This window comes from Hemitrygon akajei, chromosome 6 (genome assembly GCF_048418815.1).
Source record: "Hemitrygon akajei chromosome 6, sHemAka1.3, whole genome shotgun sequence".
Classification (NCBI taxonomy): Eukaryota; Metazoa; Chordata; class Chondrichthyes; order Myliobatiformes; family Dasyatidae; genus Hemitrygon; species Hemitrygon akajei.
This window is the reverse complement of record NC_133129.1, coordinates 118,931,602-118,944,591: the sequence shown is the minus strand read 5'-3', so window position 1 is coordinate 118,944,591 and position 12,990 is coordinate 118,931,602. Positions and strand designations below refer to the sequence as shown.

Below are 12,990 nucleotides of genomic sequence, written 5' to 3'. Positions count from 1 at the left end.
TACACTGGTGTCTCCCACACCTCTACACTGGTGTTCCCCCCACACCTCTACACTGGTGTTCCTCCCACACCTCTACACTGGTGTCTCCCACACCTCTACACTGGTGTTCCTCCCACACCTCTACACTGGTGTTCCTCCCACACCTTTATACTGGTGTCTCCCACACCTCTACACTGGTGTTCCTCCCACACCTCTACACTGGTGTCTCCCACACCTCTACACTGGTGTTCCTCCCACACCTCTACACTGGTGTCTCCCACTCCTCTACACTGGTGTTCCTCTCACACCTCTACACTGGTGTTCCCCACACCTCTACACTGGTGTTCCTCCCACACCTCTACACTGGTGTTCCTCTCACACCTCTACACTGGTGTTCCCCCCACACCTCTACACTGGTGTTCCTCCCACACCTCTACACTGGTGTCTCCCACACCTCTATACTGGTGTTCCTCCCACACCTCTACACTGGTGTTCCTCCCACACCTCTATACTGGTGTTCCCCCCACACCTCTACACTGGTGTCTCCCATACCTCTACACTGGTGTGCCCCCCACACCTCTACACTGGTGTTCCTCCCACACCTCTACACTGGTGCTCCTCCCACACCTCTACACTGGTGTCTCCCACACCTCTACACTGGTGTTCCCCCCACACCTCTACACTGGTGTTCCTCCCACACCTCTACACTGGTGTCTCCCACACCTCTACACTGGTGTTCCTCCCACACCTCTATACTGGTGTCTCCCACACCTCTACACTGGTGTTCCTCCCACACCTCTACACTGGTGTCTCCCACACCTCTACACTGGTGTTCCTCCCACACCTCTACACTGGTGTCTCCCACTCCTCTACACTGGTGTTCCTCTCACACCTCTACACTGGTGTTCCCCACACCTCTACACTGGTGTTCCTCCCACACCTCTACACAGGTGTTCCTCTCACACCTCTACACTGGTGTTCCCCCCACACCTCTACACTGGTGTTCCTCCCACACCTCTACACTGGTGTCTCCCACACCTCTATACTGGTGTTCCTCCCACACCTCTACACTGGTGTTCCTCCCACACCTCTATACTGGTGTTCCCCCCACACCTCTACACTGGTGTCTCCCATACCTCTACACTGGTGTCTCCCACACCTCTACACTGGTGTTCCTCCCAAACCTCTACACTGGTGTTCCTCCCAAACCTCTACACTGGTGTTCCCCACACCTCTATACTGGTGTTCCTCCCACACCTCTACACTGGTGTCTCCCACACCTCTATACTGGTGTTCCTCCCACACCTCTACACTGGTGTTCCTCCCACACCTCTACACTGGTGTCTCCCACACCTCTGCACTGGTGTCTCCCAAACCTCTACACTGGTGTCACCCACACCTCTACACTGGTGTTCCCCACACCTCTACACTGGTGTTCCCCACACCTCTATACTGGTGTTCCTCCCACACCTCTACACTGGTGTCTCTCACACCTCTACACTGGTGTTCCTCCCACACCTCTACACTGGTGTCTCCCACACCTCTATACTGGTGTCTCCCACACCTCTACACTGGTGTCTCCCACACCTCTACACTGGTGTCTCCCACACCTCTATACTGGTGTTCCTCCCACACCTCTACACTGGTGTTCCTCCCACACCTCTATACTGGTGTCTCCCACACCTCTACACTGGTGTTCCTCCCACACCTCTACACTGGTGTTCCTCCCACTCCTCTACACTGGTGTTCCTCCCACACCTCTACACTGGTGTCTCCCACACCTCTACACTGGTGTTCCTCCCACACCTCTACACTGGTGTTCCTCCCACACCTGTACACTGGTGTCTCCCACACCTCTACACTGGTGTCTCCCACACCTCTACACTGGTGTTCCTCCCACACCTCTACACTGGTGTCTCCCACACCTCTACACTGGTGTCTCTCACACCTCTACACTGGTGTTCCCCCCACACCTCTACACTGGTGTTCCTCCCACACCTCTACACTGGTGTTCCTCTCACACCTCTACACTGGTGTTCCTCCCACACCTCTACACTGGTGTCTCCCACACCTCTACACTGGTGTTCCCCACACCTCTACACTGGTGCTCCTCCCACACCTCTACACTGGTGTTCCTCCCACACCTCTACACTGGTGTCTCCCACACCTCTACACTGGTGCTCCTCCCACACCTCTACACTGGTGTTCCTCCCACACCTCTACACTGGTGTCTCCCACACCTCTACACTGGTGTTCCTCCCACACCTCTACACTGGTGTCTCCCACACCTCTACACTGGTGTCTCCCACACCTCTACACTGGTGCTCCTCCCACACCTCTACACTGGTGTTCCTCCCACACCTCTACACTGGTGTTCCCCCCACACCTCTACACTGGTGTCTCCCACACCTCTACACTGGTGTCTCCCACACCTCTACACTGGTGTTCCTCCCACACCTCTACACTGGTGTTCCCCCCACACCTCTACACTGGTGTCTCCCACACCTCTACACTGGTGTTCCTCCCAAACCTCTACACTGGTGTTCCTCCCAAACCTCTACACTGGTGTCTCCCACACCTCTACACTGGTGTCCCTCCCACACCTCTATACTGGTGTTCCTCCCACACCTCTACACTGGTGTCTCCCACACCTCTACACTGGTGTCTCCCACACCTCTACACTGGTGTTCCTCCCAAACCTCTACACTGGTGTCTCCCACACCTCTATACTGGTGTTCCTCCCACACCTCTACACTGGTGTCTCCCACACCTCTATACTGGTGTTCCTCCCACACCTCTATACTGGTGTTCCTCCCACACCTCCACACTGGTGTTCCTCCCACACCTCTACACTGGTGTTCCCACACCTCTACACTTGTGTTCCCCCCACACCTCTACACTGGTGTTCCTCCCAAACCTCTACACTGGTGTTCCTCCCAAACCTCTACACTGGTGTCTCCCACACCTCTACACTGGTGTCTCCCACACCTCTATACTGGTGTTCCTCCCACACCTCTACACTGGTGTCTCCCACACCTCTATACTGGTGTTCCTCCCACACCTCTACACTGGTTTTCCTCCCACACCTCTACACTGGTGTCTCCCACACCTCTATACTGGTGTCTCCCACACCTCTACACTGGTGTCTGCCACATCTCTTCCTAGTCATTATGCTTGGGCAGCATGAACGTTCAACACTGCAGATGCCTGTAACCAGCTCTCCCACTCCCCACCCCATCCCCTTTTACTTTCTTTCCCCTTCTGATCCACCCAAGTCCTCTTGCACACTCACTTCTTTCTGCTCCCCTTTGCCCACCCCACACCTGCAGTCCTCAGCTCCCAATTTCTTCCCCATCCCTAACTGCCTGCACCCACCTCCCACATGAGTCCCCTATCTCATCCACAGCTCCCACTGTTCACCTTTGCCCAGCTTCTCATGCTCTAACTTGCTCTCTGATCAGATTCCATCTCCCGTAGCTCTCTGTAACTACACCCACTCTTCCCTCCATCGCCTGCACCGAGTCCTGATGAAGATTCTGAGCCCAAAATATCCACGGTTCATTCCCCTCCATCCAAGCTGCAATTCCCCAGCTGTCTGTGAGCGACAGCTCAAGATTTCCTTCACCTTTAGAACCCCTTGTGTCTTCACCCACGCCTGCCAGCCCTCCCCCCTCTCCTCTCTATGCAGCCTCTTTGTCCTTTACACTCCCGGTCCTGATCCCCGGTTCTGACGTCTCTTGTGTCTCCCTGAGTTTGGAAACCGCTTGTTCTCCCCCATCCTCTCTCCTCTCATTCGCGTGGGAGTGTGGGGAGTCTTGGGCTGGAGGCCTCCACCACCAGGGAAGGGGACTGGAAGGGAAGCTGGCTTCAAGACTGCAATCTGGATTTAGAATTGGAATTGGTTTATTACGGTGGAAAGCCTTTCTTGAATACTGTTCATGCAGATCAAATCATTTACACAATGAATTGAAAAAGAACAAGGTAAAAATGCAGAGGGAAGTGCAGAGGAAGTCAACGCAATGTAAACTAGGAGAGTACACACAGGTACAACATACAGGCAGGATCTCAGACTGCTCCCTGGACAGGGTTTCCGCACCACACAGTCCCTGAAGAGTCAGAGAGGGACCCTCACAGTCTCCTCCCTGAAGTGGCAGGATCAGACCACCAGATGGCAGTGCTGGTCAACTTTTCCTGCAGGTCTCGCGCTCCAGATGCCATTCACTGGGTGCAAACCAGCTGGTGAGGAAGGGTCTCGGCCTTGAAACATTGGCGATCCATGTCTGTCCATAGATGCTGCCTGACCTGCTGGGAGTGCTATATTTCAGGCATGATGCACTGCTGAACATAACCCCTTCCAGTTCACGTCCACAGGCAGAGCCCCCATCGCTTCAGAACCACAGCTTACACTATAGCTGACTGCACCTTTCACTCCCCCGGCAGTTTGTTCCATGTACGCAGGTTTACACCGGGATTTTTTATTCTGTTGCAGTTACGAGCATCACGCTGTTTGAAGTGGGAGCACTGGCCTGGGGAGCGTCACTACTTCTGTTCAGCAGGGGTCTCTTCATCATCATCAGCGTCTATTACTATTACCAAGTGGGCCTCAAGCCGAAGAAAGTGTGAGGAGCCTGGTGCGACTGACCGACAGACCACTGGCCATGCGAACTCTGAACCCCGCGTCAGGGGGTTTATTTTGTAATTTCTGCATCATGTTCTGTTTCTCTCGCTTGGATTTGTGCCTTTCTAGTACAGTACTATTGTATTCAGAAACTGTGTGTGCTCCGCGCGCTCGAGAGTGTGTGTGAGAGAGAGAGAGAGAGTGTAAAGATCTATCTGTGTGTGTGTGAGAGAGAGAGTGTAAAGATCTGTCTGTGTGTGTGTGTGTGAGAGAGAGAGTGTGTAAAGATCTCTGTGTGTGTGTGAGAGAGAGAGAGTGTAAAGATCTGTCTGTGTGTGTGTGTGTGAGAGAGAGAGAGTGTAAAGATCTATCTGTGTGTGTGTGTGAGAGAGAGAGTGTGTAAAGATCTATCTGTGTGTGTGTGTGAGAGAGAGAGAGTGTAAAGATCTGTCTGTGTGTGTGTGAGAGAGAGTGTGTAAAGATCTCTGTGTGTGTGTGAGAGAGAGAGAGTGTAAAGATCTATCTGTGTGTGTGTGTGAGAGAGAGAGTGTAAAGATCTGTGTGTGTGTGTGTGAGAGAGAGTGTAAAGATCTATCTGTGTGTGTGTGTGTGTGTGTGTGTGTGTGCGAGAGAGAGAGAGAGTGAAGGAGAGAGATCTGTCTGTGTGTGTGTGTGAGAGAGAGAGAGAGATCTGGCTGTGTGTCTGCGTGCGTTTGTATGCGCGCCTGTGTCTTTGTAAGTCCATTTAAGTGTGCCTGTGTGTGTTTTTGACTGTAAGTGTGTCATTCCATCCATATGTGTGACTGTAATTGTGTGTAATTCCATGTAAGTTTGTGGGTGTGCATGCACACGTCTGTGGAAATGTGTGTAAGGCCATATAAGTGTCGTCTGTGTATTTGCAAGTGTGTGTGTGTGTATTTATATATGAGCCTTCATTCTGAATGTTTGTGAATGCGTGCTTGTGTTTGGTGTGTGTGTGTGTCAAACACTGTAACCCAGTTGTGACCCGGACTTCTGAGTGGAAATGTCCCAGTGCAACGGCTTTGAAACTCTCCCGCTCGGGTTCCCTGTCATCATCGAACACGACAACGGACAACCACCGTCGTGTATCATGTCTGTATGTTTGTGTGTTCCTCTCTCTCTCTCTGACTTTTTGAATCCATGAATGCGTGTGTGTGTGTGTGTGTGTGCGCATGTGTGTTCTACCCAGTGTAAGTGCAGCAGTAGTTCAACAATGTTGACTTCTTTACCTCAACAATGATCAATAAATCTGTGATGTGACCCGGAGGATGGTTTGGTCAGTGAGGCCTGCAATACACCCACCTTCCATGAGGAGGAGCCAAGGAGCCAGCGACGCTTCAGGGTCTCGTCGCCCAGGAGGGACGCGACACCATTCGCACAGGGAGAGAAATGTTGCTGAGATCCACTGGTTCTGGTACCCATTCTGATCCAATTTAAGCAAAAACAGAACTTATATTCTGTGTGTTATCCAGGTGTGTGTGTTTGTGTGTGACCACCGGACAGCAGCGTGGACAACTAGGAATGTTCCATGGAAATTCGCGGCAGGCCGTTCAGACCATCAAGTATCTACTAGCCATGGTGGAGCGTCAGTGAATCCCAGTTCTCAGCACTTGTGGGGGTAGCCCTGCAGGTTTCGGCTCTTCATTTATGTTTTTGGGGTTTGTGTTTAAACACGAGGAGGTCTCTCCCTCCACAGCAAACAGCAACTAGAAGAAGGGGACATGGCCTCATGATTCGGGGGGAGTAGATTTAGGACAGAGATGAGGAGGAACTGCTTTTCCCCGAGTGTGGCAAATCGGTGGAATTCTCCGCCCAATGAAGCAGTGGAGGCTACCTCAGTAAATAAGACAAGGTTGGATAGAGTTTTGCATAGTAGGAGAATTAAGGGTTATGGGGAAAAGGCAGGTAGGTGGAGATGAGTCCATGGCCAGATCAGCCATGATCATATTGAATGGCGGAGCAGGTTCAGCGGGCCAGATGGCCTACTCCTGCTCCTATTTCCTATTTTCTAAGTCCCACCCCTCCTCAACCCCATCACCGTGGAGTGAGATCATTCCTACACAGCTCCCTTTACCAACGAACTTCAGTCGCCGCCCACGATGACTGTTCCGTGAAGGACCTCCCTCCCGTTCACACTGTCCAGCAACACGCTCGGATTGCTGGAGGAAATCAGCCGGTCTAGCAGCATCCATGAGGGGAAGAAGCAGCCGAGGTTTCGGGCCAGGATCTGCAGAACTTTCTGTGTCTCAGTTAAATCTCCTCTCACTTTCCTTTGTTGCCACAGAAACAACTCAGCCAGGACGGTCACTCCTCACCAGTAGTCACAGAGCACCATATCCACTGAGTGTCAGGACACTCAGCCCATTGAGTGTGTTATAGACCTACCTAACCACTCCCATTCCCTGGCCTCTCCTCTCTGCCCTGGGAATTCAATCCTTCCAGTCTTAATGCACCTTCCTCTCATGTTCTGAACCTACACGAATCTACCTGACAGTCCACTTCTTCACTAGACCAAAGAATCATTCCTCACAGGAATCAATCTGGTGAATTACTCTGCGCCTTCTCTGAAGAATTCCACGTCCTCCCTGCCCGCTGTACTCCAGCTGGTGCTTTAGAAAGACTCACCTTGCTTCTGAACTCCACAACTCTGTGGAAAAGCCCTTGGCCGCCTGTGCTTGGGTAAAGTTCTCACTACTACTTGTGTAAAAGCCCTTGGCCCCGTATACTTGGGGGAAAACTCTCTGTTCCCTGTGCTGGTGTAAGAGCCCTCAGTCCTCTCTGCTTGGGGAACTACTTCCTTAAACTGCTCTGCTGCTTTCAACAAACCTTGCACAGGCAGCACCAGATCTCACCGTTCACTTCCTCTTAGAACTCACACCTGCAGTTTACATCTCTTCGGCTTAAAACATCAGTCACCTCTCCTCCACTTCCAACAGCCTCTCCAACTTCTCCTTAAAAATCTATCAGCACCCTCCTCACAGTTCACTCTGCTTCCAAGAAACCCTTCACTCCAACAAGGAAAGCAGGGAGCAGCACTGTCATCAGCTGACGGAGCCACTACCTCACGGCCTCAGCCACCCGACTTCGATGTTGGTGTATTTGTGTTGTGCCGATTTGGATGAGAGTGTAAATGGTAGGATTATTAACTCTGTAGATGGTCAGTGGAGACTTTCAGCAACCAGCAACCAGCCAGCGATCGGAAGTGTGAGAAGATGTGGCTCACTCTGGTTTGCCGACTGATCCGCGGCAGTCTGAGTGGTCAGTCAGGGTCCGAGAACAAGTAAAAGTCAGTCGGGGTAAGCGGAGCGGCCTTTGTAGGAGTGGACGGTGTTAGAGCGTTTCTTTGAGGCTTCAGCGATGAGAGTTTTAATTGAGAAAAGTTGAGAAAGCTATAGGTAAATTATTTCCCGGTCTTTTTATTGTTTCCTTCTGTATATTTGCACAGTTAGAACAGTAGCGATGCCAGTTGAATGATATGGAAAGGAATGGGGACATCCAGTGACCCCGACGACTACGCCTGCGTGAAGAGGATCCAGCTGCAGCTCCTAACGCTCTGTGTCAAGGACAGAGCTGGAACTGGATGAACTCCAGATCATTCGGGAAGCTGAGGGGGGGGTGGGGGGGGGGGGTGCTAGAACATATAGAGAGGTAGTTACATCCAAGATGCAGGGCAAGGGCGAATGGCTGACGGGATGGGGAAAGGGGTTACGTTAAACAGCCAGTGCAGACTACCCTGTGGCCACCCCCCTCAATAATAAATATGCCACTTGTTTGGGGGGGATGACCTAGCAGAGGAAAGTTACAGCGGTCAGGTCTGTGGCTCAGAAGGGAAGCGGGTATAAGTGAAGAGCTGCCGTAATTGGGGAATTCATTGGTCAAAGGGAACAGAAAGGAGGTTCTGTGTGCAAGAACGAGGATCCCAGGTGGTACGTTGCTTCACTGGAGCAAGGATCCGGAACATTCTTTAGTGGGTGGGTGAGCAGACAGAGGTAGTTGTCCATGTAGGTAGGAAGAGTGACGGGGTTCTGCAAAGTGAGTTCAGGGCCAGTTAAAAGGCCAGAACCTCCAGGGATGTGATCTCAGGACTGCTAGCCGTGCCACATGCTAGTTAGCCCAGAAATGGGAAGATCATACAATATGTTGCTAAGGAAATGGAGTAGGAGGGAGGGCATCAGATTTTGGATCATTGATCTCCCTTCCAGAGAAGGTCAGACCTGTACAGAACGGATGGTTTGCACTTGAACTGGGAGGGGTCTAATATCCTAGTGGGAATGTTTGTTAATGCTGTATGGTGGGGTTTAAGCTCGAGTCACAGGAGGATGGGAACCAGAGTGCCAGACAGATAGTGGAGAGGTTGTGGACACAGATGTTAAGACCTCAAAGAAAGTCAAGAATCGAAAGGTTGCACATGCTGGGACTGAGCTGTGTGTGTTTCAATGAAAGAAGTATTGTAGGAAAAGCAGATGAGCTCAGGGCAGGGATTAACACCTGGAATTACAAATTACGATATTGTAGACATTAGTGAGACTTGGCTGCAGGAGGGGAAGGACTGGCAGTTCAATACTCCGGGACTCCACTCTTTTAGATGCGACAGAGCAGGACGGTTTTGACAGGGGGATGGCTGGCATTGCTAGTCAGAGAAAATGTCACAACAAAGTTTGTATGTGCCTGTCAGAATAAAAGGTAAAGATAACAGATTTAGGGAGCCTTGGCTTTCAACAGATATTGAGGCCCTTGTTAAAACAAAAGGATGTGCCTAGAAAGTAGGAACAGATGAGGTGTTTCTGGAGTATAAGAACTGCAAGAGAACACTTAAGAAAGAAACCAGGAGGGCTAGAAGGAGGCACGATCAGAATGGTATCTATGCGTGGAGCCGGAAGGGATGGGGGAGGCTGTGGAAATGAGGCAAAGCAGCGTGAACTCTATACAGACAACAGAGGGGGAGGTTTTGGTGTCTTGAGGCAAGTTAAGGTGGATAAATCCCCAAGATCCAACAAGGTGTTCCCTCGGACCCTGTGGGGGGCAAGTACAGAAATTTCAGGGGCCCGAGCTGAGATACTGAAATCATCCTTAGCACCAGGTGAAATACTGGCAGATTGGAGGATAGCCTACGTTGTTTCACTGTTTAAGAAATGCTTTAAAAGTAAACCAGGAAATTATAGGCCATTGAGCCTGACATCAGTAGTGGGAAAGTTATTGGAAGGTATTCTAAGGGACCAGATATATGAGTATTTGGATAGATAGGGACTGATTAGGGACAGTCAGCTTTGTGTGTGGTAGGTTGTGTCTAACCAGACAGACATACTTTATTGATCCCGAGGGAAATTGGGTTTCATTACAGTCGTACCAACCAAGAATAGTGTAGAAATATAGCAATATAAAACCATAAATAAGTAAATAATTGCAAGTGGAAATAAGTCCAGGACCAGCCTATTGGCTCAGGGTTTCTGACACTCCGAGGGAGGAGTTGTAAAGTTTGATGGCCACAGGTAGGAATGACTTCCTATGACACTCAGTGTTGCATCTCGGTGGAATGAGTCTCTGGCTGAATGTACTCCTGTGCCTAACCAGTACATTATGGAGTGGATGGGAGACATTGTCCAAGATGGCATGCAACTTGGACAGCATCCTCTTTTCAGACACCACCGTCAGAGAGTCCAGTTCCACCTCCACAACGTCACTGGCCTTACGAATGAGTTTGTTGATTCTGTTGGTGTCTGCTACCCTCAGCCTGCTGCCCCAGCACACAACAGCAAACATGATAGTGTGGTGACCCACTTTCTGCGCAGGCGAACCGGCTCACAAATAGCCAGTGCGCGGGGGGAGACTTTGGTAATGCACCTCTGACGTCATTTCCGCCCGGAGAGGGCGGGCGCTAGAGATTAAATGCCAGCGCCGTGAAGTTTGAATAAACTAGTCTCGAAACGACTTACCGACTGCATGTCGTTATTTCAGCGCTGTGTGTAGCACATCGCTACATTGGTGACCCCGACGGTCCAAACAGGATTTGGACCAAAGATGACTGACTCTTCATCTGTTCACGCAGTTTCGCTACAACTGCCGACTTTCTGGACGCTGCGACCACGCGTGTGGTTTAGCCAAGCAGAAGCCCAGTTCCAGATTCGGCAGATATCCTCTGATTCCACGCGTTACTACCACGTGGTGAGCGCCCTTGACCAGGAGACGGCCGCCCAGGTTGCGGATTTCATACAGTCACCCCCGGGAAGAAGGCAAATATGAAGCATTCAAAGCGCTGCTCATTGGGACCTTTGGCCTCTCACGGTGTGAGCGGGGTGCCCGCCTGCTTCACCTGGACGGTTTGGGAGACAGACTGCCGTCAGCATTGATAAACAAGATGCCGTCCCTGGCTGATGGACACAAGCCTTGCCTCATGTTCGAGCAAGTGTTCCTAGAGCGACTGCCCGAGGACATACATCCGCTGCTGGCCGACGCAGATTTCAGCGACCCCTGGAAGGTGGCGGCCAGGGCAGACGTGCTGTGGAAAGCCAAGAGGGAGAGCTTGGCATCCGTCGGTCAGATTACCAGGCCACGCGCCCAACAGCGGACCAGACCAGGCCCGGCAGGGGGGCGCACACAACACAGAGGCAGGAGTGAGGAGGACAGTGAACAGTGGTGTTTCTACCACCAGTGGGGGGGCACAAAAGCCCGCCGTTGTCGCCCGCCCTGCAAGGGCCAGGGCCAGCTGCCGCTAATGACTATGGCGGCTGGCCACCAGGACTGCCTCTTGTACGTCTGGGACAAACAGTCGGGACGCTGCTTCTTGGTTGACACCAGAGCGGAAATTAGCGTCTTGCCCCTGACGGGGTACAACACCCGCAACAGGAAGCCAGGACCCACCCTGAGGGCCGCAAACGACAGCACGATACGGACCTACGGCACCCGCACAGTGCAGCTGCAGTTCGGCTCCAGCCGGTTCACGTGGGACTTCACACTGGCCGCCGTGGCCCAACCACTCCTGGGGGCGGACTTCTTGCGAGCTCACAGCCTGCTGGTCGACTTGCAAGGGAAAAGACTGGTACATGCCGAAACTTTCCAGACGTTCTCCCTGGGTGAAGCCAAGTTGCCGGCCCCACACCTGGACTCCATCACGCTGTCGGACAACGAATTCACCAGAATCCTGGCGGACTTTCCATCAATTCTGGCACTGCAGTTCACGGCAGCCATGCCCAGACACGAGGTTCAGCACCACATCCTGACCAAGGGACCACCCCTCCACATCCTCGCACAAAGGCTCCCCCCGGAAAAGCTCCGCCTGGTGAAGGAGGAGTTCAAGAGGATGGAGGAATTGGGGATCGTACGGAGGTCCGACAGCCCATGGGCCTCCACCCTGCACATGGTGCCCAAAGCAGCTGGGGGTTGGAGACCATGTGGCGACCACCGCAGACTGAACGAGGCTACAACTCCAGACCGCTACCCCGTGCCGCACACACAGAACTTTGCAGCAAACCTGCACGGGGCAAGAATCTTTTCCAAAGTAGACCTCGTCCGGGGATACCATCAAATCCTGGTGCATCCTGAACACATCCCCAAAACAGCATTATCACCCCGTTCGGCCTATTCGAGTTCCTCCGAATGCCATTCGGCCTGAAGAATGCAGCACAGACGTTCCAGCGCCTAATGGACGCGGTGGGACGCGACCTGGACTTTGCATTCATCTATTTGGACGACATCCTTATAGCCAGCAGTTGTCGTCAGGAGCATCTGTCCCACCTCCGCCAGCTCTGCTCCCGCCTGAGTGATTTCGGCCTCATGATCAACCCGGCCAAATGCCAGTTCGGTCTCGATACCATCGACTTCCTGGACTACAGGATTACCAAAGATGGGGCAACACCTCTGCCCGCCAAGGTAGACGCGATCCGCCACTTTGCCCGGCCCAACACGGTCAAAGGCCTGCAGGAGTTCGTTGGTATGGTGAACTTCTACCACCATTTCCTCCCCTCAGCAGCCCGTATCATGCGCCCTTTGTACACCCTGATGGTGGGTAAAGGCAAGGACATTACTTGGGACGAGAAGGCCGCGGCCGCTTTCGTTAAAGCCAAGGAAGCCTTGGCAGATGCCACGATGCTGGTGCACCCCAGAACGGTTGTTCCGACCACACTCACGGTGGATGCATCTGACAGAAGTCGGTAGGGTGCTGGAGCAGCTCATCGAGGGGCGCTGGCAACCCTTGGCGTTCTTCAGCAAGCACCTACGACCACTCAAACTCAAGTACAGTGCTTTCGACCGGGAGCTGGTGGCACTGTATCTGGCAATCCGGCATTTCAGGTACTTCTTAGAAGGCAGGCCGTTCACCGCGATCACAGACCACAAACCGTTGACCTTCGCGTTCACGAAGGTGTCCGATCCCTGGT

General features: G+C 52.4%; 1 protein-coding gene across 1 annotated transcript in view; it reads left to right on the top strand.

Moving 5' to 3' along the window:
- The window catches only part of LOC140729414 (tumor protein p53-inducible protein 11-like), a 148,792-nt gene extending 142,908 nt beyond the window's left edge, over positions 1-5,884 (top strand). The window contains exon 7 of the mRNA XM_073049123.1: positions 4,469-5,884. Within this exon, the coding sequence (XP_072905224.1) occupies positions 4,469-4,602 (134 nt within the window). The 3' untranslated portion in view covers positions 4,603-5,884. The remainder of the gene's footprint in view (positions 1-4,468) is intronic.
- Positions 5,885-12,990: the final 7,106 nt, after the last annotated feature.